Below are 8453 nucleotides of genomic sequence, written 5' to 3'. Positions count from 1 at the left end.
GGTCAAGGAGGTCCGGGGTTTGAACCGCGGACCTCCCATGTGGTAGATGGATGTCCTAACCACTGGGCCGAGTCCGTTTCCCTACTTTTTTATTTTAAAAGAAATTTAGATCACATAAATGTCATATTCATTAAATTTCCCCACATATTTTTTCACCTTCCTTGCTCTTCTTCTTGCCCCCGATCTTATTCCTGGAATCAGTTTCTTTGCCTGGAGTGTGTCCTCTAGACTATTTCATTTTAGTGCAGGCCTGCTGCAGCAAACTCTCTTTTTTTTGTTTGGAAAAAAATTTTAGGTCAGCAATTGTATTAGTTACCTAGTGCTGCTGTGACAAATTATCAGAAACTCAGTGGCTTAAAGCAACACAAGTTCAGCATCTTGCAGCTCGGAAGGTCAGAAGTCTTACTGGGCTGGGCTCAAGGCTGGTTCCTCTGGAGCACTAGGGGAGACGCCTTGCCTTTGACAGATTGTAGAGGCCACCTGCGTTCCTTGGCTTGCAGCTGCTGCCTCCATTTTCAAAGGCAGCAGGAAAGCACTGTCAAGTTTTTCCTTCTTTCTTTCTGACTCCCTGTCTCTCTCTTAAAGGGACCCTTGTAATTACATCAAGCCCATCCAGATAATCCAAGGTAACCTCCCCATTCACCCTTAACTTAATCAAACCTGCAAAGTCCTTTGCGCCATGGAAGGTTACACTTCTTTGGGCCATCATTCTGCCTGCTACAGCTATTGTTTCCTTCCAGCAGATTCAAGACCTTTGTCCATTGTTTCATGGCTTCCACTGTTACAACAGAGAAGTCAAATGCAGGCGAGACTGTCTTCCTTTTGAGGCCATCTGACTTTAAAAAATATATATAATTGCTTTTAAGATGTTGTCTTTGCTTTTCACCAGTCTTATCTGATGCACATAGAGGTGTGTTTTTGTTTTTATTTTCCTAAATAATGCTAGGGGTTGGTTGGACTACTTGAATTTGTGGTTTGGTATCTTTCAACAAAAAAATGGGATATTTTTAGCCATCTTCTCTTTGAAAATTGTTTGTGCCTCATTCAGTACCCCCTGCTGGTATTCTAATTTCACACAGATTGGAACTTTTGCCATTCCCTCTCTGCTGCATACTATCCTCTATTTCCCAAATCTTCATCTCTGAGCTTCATTCTGTTTCTTCTGGCCTATCTAGTCCACAGATTCTCTTTCAGTTTTGTGCAATCTGCTCTTAACCCTTCCTTTGATTTCTTAGCTATTGTGATTTTTAGCGACTAGAATTTCCATTTAGCCCTCTTCAAATCTGCTCTCGCACACTAATAATTTTTAGTTACCGGTCAAAATTTTCAAGCTCACCTTTACTCCTTTGACCACAGTAAATTTGGCGGCTTTTGGACTGCACTGCCAATTCCAGCTTCTGAGGGCTCTGTGAGCTGGCCTCTGTCACCTGTGTGCTGGCTTGCACATGGAGGCCAGTTTATGGTGCACTTTATGTTTGAAAAATTACTTAAGGGATGATTTTGGGCCTTCAGTGGAGATATTTTCTTCCAGGAAAGCATTTCATGTACCGCTGCCAGGCACCAGCAGACTCCAAGTTCAGTCAAAGTGGGCAGGCACACAGGCTGCTCCTGAGACGCCCCTGGCTGCTCTCATCCGCCTCACCTCTAGCCTCAGGTGCCAGCACTTAGAATACTTAGCACTAGCAGCTGTCACCTTTCTTACTCAGCAAATGCGGAGTAGTTCTCTCTGCTCCAGAGGATCCCCGGCACGTTTCTTGGCTCCACCAGGACCTCTCTGCAGATTTAAGGCAGCTCCGTCAGCCTTCCAGGGGCAGGTACTTGGGGTAGCACAGAGCTGGTGTGGGTGTGAGCAAGCCTGGAAGCAAGCTGGGGCACTGCTTGCAGTGAGAGCCGGCGAGGAGGGCCATGGCAAAGGTGAGAGGCCCAGACCTGGCTGAGAGAGCCAGGAGAGCGGGGCGGGGCCTGCCAGGATGTGGCCCTGCCAAGCCAGGGAACAGGGACTGACGGGACTGAGAGACTTGGCCAGGGGTCTGCAGGGCCAGAGCTGGGGGGCTTGGCCGCTCATTGAGGCTGTGGGGGGCCATGGCAGCACCCCAAGCCAGAGAAAGTCAGGTTGGCAATTTGGGGAGAGGACCCAGACTGCCGAGTGGGGGCCAGAAATTCAGGTGTGAGGTGCAGAGGAGGGCATGAGAGGAGAGCATGGAAACGTGAGAAATGGTGGAGGGGAAGTGTGGAACCCTGGAGGGTTCCAGGCCTCTCAAGTCTGCCTGCCCTCGCCCGGCCCTCCCTGGGCCCCCTGACCTCTCCAGCACAGAGGGAGCCATGCTGCTAGTTATTGGGCAGCAGAGTCCACGGGCCTGGCCCTCAGCACCTGTACTCCCAGGGCAGGTGTGGGCAAGGCGGTCCCACCTGCCGGGGATGTGGGAGGTCTTGGGGCAGGTGGTCTTGCCCAACAGCCAAGAAGAAGGGCTGGGACCCACCCCCACACACTGTAAGGCAACAACTTAGTCTGCTGTGTAACCAGAAGGGCCTGGGTGCTTCCCAAAGGCACTGAGTGAGGGGCTGGGGGCTGCCCCACCTCCCAGCTCCTGGACTTCCAGTCTTCCTGGCACCTTAGTGCCTGGCCCTCTGCAGGTACCTGTCCACCCTAAGGAGGTGGAATTACAGAGGGAAGTCCCCTTGGAGGGAGGATGGCAGGGAGGGGATGGAGAGAGGTGTGGGGTGGAGACAGGGCAAGCTGGACTTGGGCTTGCCAAGTGGGAGTTGAGGAATGGATGGGGGGGGCAAAGAACACTGAAGTAGGCTTGTAGGTTTTAGGTTAAAGATTGGGCGAGGTGAGCTGGAGGAGAGGGAGGAGGCTGCTGAGATGGGCAGCTGGCCTAGGGTGGGGCACCCTCCCTGAGAGTGGATGGAAGGAGGAAGGGAGCAGGCCACAAAGGCTGAGACAAGGCACGAAGGGTGATGAAGGGGCTCGTGGGCCCCAGGCCGGCCACAGGCTGCGCTCTCCTCCCAGGTTCTCACCCTGTGTCCCAGACCTGCCGGGCAGGTGTGTGGCCCTGGTGTCACCTTCCTCGGCACTGGCCAGGTGGGCCCAGGCCCTGGGGGCTGAGCCTTCTGCTCATGCCACTACAGAGGCCTTTCCACCTGGAACCTTCTGTGGCCTGAGGCTGTGAGGTGTCTGGAGGCCTCGCTGAGGAGGGGGTACACTGTCTATGGTGGAGTTTCGGGGCCCTTTCTGGGCATGAGGGTAGCTTTGGGGTCTTGATAGCACTTCTGCAGGAGAACAGGTATGTGAGTGCATGAGGGGCTTCCCTTAGCTTCTGTCTGCTCTTCCCACCAGCCTCCAATGCCCTCCCACCCCCAGGGCTGGCTCGCGTGTACCGGCCCCTCCTGCCCAGACGCATCCACTGCACGGACCTGCTTCTGCAAGCAGATCTGGCTCCCCAGGTCTGCAGCTGTGGGGTACTGAAGTCTCCCTCTTCGGAGCTCACTCGCCTCCTCCGTCAAGGGGCAGTGGGAGCACCTCTGGGGAAGACAGCCAGGTGCTCTGCTTCCTGAACTTCTGGCTCACAGAGAAGGGCAGCCTCAAAGGGTGGACAAACCCGGGTGCAAGAGGGGGGCTCACTGAAGACTCAGTGGGAGCTCAGGTGGGAGAAAGAGAAGTCTGAACCCCCAAAACCAAGCTGGCCCCCTTGACAGAGTGGAGAGGATGGAGGCCACCCACCAACGCATTTCTGTGCTCCCAGGGCCAGCCCAGGACGGCGGGCCAGCTGGGGCCCGGATCTGGGTGGTCTTGGCCTAAGGTGGTCCTGGAGGTCCCACTTGCGCTTCTTATCCTATGCCTGGCGGCCACCCAGGTCCCACAGGCTCAACTGCGGCCAGCCCTGCGGCCGCGCTCCCGCTTCCGGGCCAGCTCTGCGGGCCAATGCCGGGATGAGTGGGGTCCCCTGGGAGTCCGGGTGGGCGGTCGGGCTCTGAGCCTGGGGGCTGCAGAGGCATTTCAGAACGAGGGCGGGACTAAGGGGCGGAGGGGTGGGGAAGGGTCGGGTTCTGGGGGCATCTGGTCTCCCAGTGTCACTTGCTCACGGCGCCCCCTCTCAGCGGCGGGTCCCGCGCTGGCCCAGCAGCGGCCACGGCGCCGCAGGGGTGCGCGGATCGAGGGGGCGCGGGGCGGCGCTTCCCCGGCCCTGGCGGGCGCTGCGCGGCCAGCTGGGCGGAGGGGAGGGAGGAGCCGAGCCTGAGCCGAGCACGGCCTCCAGCCCGTCGCAGAGGCGCTCGGCGGGGCCAGCCGGCCGGGGTGGCAGCATCAGGCCAGCGGCGGGTAGGTGCGGGCCGGCCAGGGATGGGCGGGCCGGGCGGGGGCTTGGGCGTCCGCCGAGCTGGGCAGAGGGCTCCGCGCCGCTGCCGGCCAGGCCTGGACAACCTCCCTAGCCAGAGGCCGGCAGAGGCTGTGCGCGCGGGGTGGCGCGGTGGGGACGTGGGGGGAGGGGGAAAGGGAAAGGCAAAGGGAGGCGCTGCGGAGGTGAGGACCACGGGGTAAGCGGGGTGAGTCCCTTCTGGGCGGAAGCGCTGGGGGGGGGGATGAGCAGACATCGGAGGGGTGAGGGACAGCGCCATCCCTTGTGGCCACCGTCTCTGTCCTGTGGGGCTGGGTGGAGGGCAGCAGCCCCTTCCTCTCCCCTGGCCCCTGCCGGGTTCTGGAGGGGCGTGTGAGGCAGGTGTAGGTGGGTGGGAGGGGCAGTGAGGGGCCTGGAGACTCCAGAGTCTGTTCTGTGAGGTTCATGCAGGGTGGGGGCACTTGGCCTGGCATAGGAGACCAGGGCAGGGGGGCCTGGGGCCAGGTCCAGAGAGGCCTGGACAGGGTGGTGGAGGGGCGCCAGGCTCAGGCCGGGCCTCTCCGGGCAGGGACCATAGGCCCCCTCTGTGAGCTGGCAGTTACCTTGGGTTTGACCGGTCACCAGTGCCCAGCATTCAGCCAGCGTTGGACAGCCCCCTCATTGGAGGAAGGGTGGGGAGGGGGCAGTGGAGTGGATGGGGAGGGAGCGGTTAGCTGTCCGGCAACCATTTGGCTCTTTGGCCTGGAGAAGGGCTGAGAGAGAGACAGTTCCCCGGGTTGTGGCCGCAGCCAGAGGCCCAGGTCCCTGGGTGGGCTTCCTGGGCCAGGCGTGTCTCCCCAGTGGGAGAAGTGGGATGACTGCAGGCAGGGAGCCGGAGGCCACAACGCTGAGGAGGTGGAGACACAGACCAGTGACCCAGGTCCCTTGACTGGAGCTGCCGGGGACTCAGAGTGCCTCTTGGGAGGTGGGTGCAGGGGTGGGGTGCTGAGTGTGAGGAGGGGCATGGGCTGCCCTGATGGATGCCTGGCCTGAGTCTTCCCCAGTTCAGGGGCGCTGCGGTGTCAGCAGGGCCAGGCCTGAGTGCTGGGCAGTCAGCAGTGACATCAAATTTTACATCCTTGTCTAGACAGAGCAGTAAAGGGAGGACCTGGCCAAGGGGCGCTGCAGAGGCGGGGAGAGGGGTGACGGGTGCTGGCTGGGTGCGGCCTGGGCGTGCGGACTGGGGGTGTGATGCGCACAGCCACGACAGCCAGTGCCAGGGGTGGTGAGAGTGGCGCAGGCGGCTGCGGAAGCCAAAAGGGCCCCTTAGTGGGCATTAGTGGAGGGTGGGCTTCCTGAGACTGGCCCTAAGGTGAGGAGTGGTGAGCGGATGGGCAGGGGGCCACACCTGCAAAGTGAGCGGGGCAGCCTGGGTGTGACGGGCACAAGGGTGGGGGCCAGGATGAGCAATGGCCCTCAGAAGGCGGCGGGAGCCGGGCATCGCATGGCCACGCGGACGTGGAGGGAGCAGAGGAGGCTGAGGCCGAGGCCGCCAGAGCAGGGGGCTTGCCCCTGGCGGAGAGGCCTCCAGAGCAGGCCTGGGGCGATCCCTTCGCTTGGGGAAGAAAACGTGCCCAGACGCCGCTCTCCCGGCTGGGGGCCTGGCCTCCTGGGGCCTCTGACACCCGGGCCCCTCGGCGCGCAGACCCTGGGCTCAGCAGCGTGGGGTGGGCGCAGAGCGGCAGAGCGAGCGGCGCCCTCGGGAGGGAGGCCCGCCCCCCTGAGCAGCGCGGCACCGGCCCGAGACGGGGCACCTGGAGCCCTAGCGGAACGGCCTCAGACCGGCACCCGGGGCGGGGCTCAGGCCGCGTCATCCCGCGGGGGCCGGCGGCGCGGGCCGGCGGTAACCAACCGCCAGGTTCGGGGAGACGCGCGGCGGGGAGAAGCCACTTCCGCTCGTTTCCTCCCGCGCCGGCGGGAAGGGCTCGCGGCCTCAGGTGGGGCTGCAGCGCCCCCTGGAGGCCCGCTCCGCGCTCCGGGAACCCGCGAGCGCGCGGGCGCCTGCGTACGGCCGGGGCCCGGGGCTTCGCGGGGCGCAGCGCCCCCTGGAGGCCCGCTCCGCGCTCCGGGAACCCGCGAGCGCGCGGGCGCCTGCGTACGGCCGGGGCCCGGGGCTTCGCGGGGCGCAGCGCCCCGAGCAGGGGGCGCCCGTGGAGTCCCCGGCCGCGCGAGCGCCAGCTCGCCGCGCTCTCGAGGCCGCGTCCTGATCCGTCTCCTCTGGTCGTCTCCAGGTGCTGAACTCGCCGGCCGGGGGCCGGAGTGCCCCCCGCTCAGCTGGACCGGCCCCGCGCCGGCTCGCGCCGTGCCATGCCCGCAGGCTGAGCGCCCCGAGCGCCGCCGCCGCGCTCCGGGCCGGCCGCACGGCCGCGCCTCACCTCGGCGGGGGCCGCGCGCGCCCAGGCCGGGGCACCGGCGGCCCACCATGGTGCTGCCACCCCCGGACCGGCGCCACGTGTGCCTGACCACCCTGGTGATCATGGGCAGCATGGCCGTCATGGACGCGTACCTGGTGGAGCAGAACCAGGGCCCGCGCAAGATCGGCGTGTGCATCATCGTGCTGGTGGGCGACGTGTGCTTCCTGCTGGTGCTGCGCTACGTGGCCGTGTGGGTGGGCGCCGAGGTGCGCACGGCCAAGCGCGGCTACGCCATGATCCTCTGGTTCCTCTACATCTTCGTGCTGGAGATCAAGCTCTACTTCATCTTCCAGAACTACAAGGCGGCGCGGCGCGGCGCGGCCGACCCGGTGGCGCGCAAGGCGCTGACGCTGCTGCTCTCGGTGTGCGTGCCCGGCCTCTTCCTGCTGCTCGTCGCGCTGGACCGCATGGAGTACGTGCGCACCTTCCGCAAGCGCGAGGACCTGCGCGGCCGCCTCTTCTGGGTGGCGCTCGACCTGCTGGACCTGCTGGACATGCAGGCCAACCTGTGGGAGCCGCCGCGCACTGGGCTGCCGCTGTGGGCCGAGGGCCTCACCTTCTTCTACTGCTACATGCTGCTGCTCGTGCTGCCGTGCGTGGCGCTCAGCGAGGTCAGCATGCAGGGCGAGCACATCGCGCCGCAGAAGATGATGCTCTACCCGGTGCTCAGCCTCGCCACCGTCAACGTGGTCGCCGTGCTCGCGCGCGCCGCCAACATGGCCCTGTTCCGCGACAGCCGCGTCTCCGCCATCTTCGTCGGCAAGAACGTGGTGGCGCTCGCCACCAAGGCCTGCACCTTCCTCGAGTACCGCCGCCAGGTGCGCGACTTCCCGCCGCCGGCGCTCGCCCTGGAGCTGCAGCCGCCCGCCCCGCAGCGCAACTCGGTGCCCCCGCCCCCGCCCCTGCACGGCCCTCCGGGGCGTCCCCGCGGGCCCTCGCCCACGCGAGACACCCTGGACACGTGACAGGGCCCGCGGGGACCCTGGGGTGGGGTGGGGGCGGGCTCGCCTGGGGCGTCTGCAGCGAGCTCCTGTGCCGTGCTTCATCTCAGGAATCCCTCGGGCCACCGGCCCTCGGACCTTCGCGGGACGCCTGCCCCAGGGTTTCGGGCAGTTGGAGCCGCGGGACCAAGTGGAGAGGGACGGCCCCGGCCTGCTGGGCTCCCTGGGAGGGCAGGGCGGGCACTGAGGGCGGAGGTCTGGGTCCTCGGTGGAGACCACAGTCCCAGGATTTGGGGCCTAGGAAGGCTCTGTCATTTTAAAGACTCGTTTACAGTTTTGTATTCAAAGCCTCAGGGCTCTGCCTCTTTCTTGCGTCTCTGTCTCTAACAGGGGTGGGGGGTGGGGGTGGCAAGAAGGTGGGTGCAAAGGGAGCTGAGAGGGTAGTGCGTGATGGGGCCGGTCACCTCGGGCCTCCTCCAGCCCCTGGCTCTCTTGGGAGCTCCTGGGCAGGTGGTTCTGTCTCCCACGCCCACCTCACTGTCCCCACCTTTGTTGTCCCAGGATCTCAACGCACAGCTCTTTCGGGGATACCTAGACCCCACCTCTCAGCACACCCAGGGGAGTCCTGACCCATGTCCCTAGCTCTCACTGCCGAGGCCTGGACGTACCTGATCCTCTGGTCCTCTCTACCTGTGGAGACCCCCACTCTGCCCTCGGGCTCT

General features: G+C 63.6%; 2 protein-coding genes across 2 annotated transcripts; one reads left to right on the top strand and one right to left on the bottom strand.

Moving 5' to 3' along the window:
* Positions 1-4262: 4262 nt before the first annotated feature.
* TMEM121 (transmembrane protein 121) lies at positions 4263-8078 on the top strand. Its single transcript, XM_004474917.5, has 2 exons — positions 4263-4321; positions 6608-8078. Exon 2 carries the CDS (start codon positions 6799-6801, stop codon positions 7753-7755), a length of 957 nt encoding a protein of 318 aa, XP_004474974.1. The 5' UTR covers positions 4263-4321; positions 6608-6798; the 3' UTR covers positions 7756-8078.
* Positions 6177-6800, bottom strand: LOC139438323 (proapoptotic nucleolar protein 1-like). The gene has a single exon (XM_071213424.1). It carries the CDS (start codon positions 6798-6800, stop codon positions 6177-6179), a length of 624 nt encoding a protein of 207 aa, XP_071069525.1.
* Positions 8079-8453: the final 375 nt, after the last annotated feature.

The sequence above is a fragment of the Dasypus novemcinctus genome, chromosome 3 (genome assembly GCF_030445035.2).
Source record: "Dasypus novemcinctus isolate mDasNov1 chromosome 3, mDasNov1.1.hap2, whole genome shotgun sequence".
In the NCBI taxonomy this organism is placed as follows: Eukaryota; Metazoa; Chordata; class Mammalia; order Cingulata; family Dasypodidae; genus Dasypus; species Dasypus novemcinctus.
This window is presented reverse-complemented; position numbering and strand designations above follow the sequence as displayed.

Coding starts and splice junctions, on each gene's coding strand:
- TMEM121 (XM_004474917.5), top strand. CDS start 6,799: ATGGTGCTGCCACCCCCGGACCGGCGCCACGTGTGCCTGACCACCCTG.
- LOC139438323 (XM_071213424.1), bottom strand. CDS start 6,800: ATGGTGGGCCGCCGGTGCCCCGGCCTGGGCGCGCGCGGCCCCCGCCGA.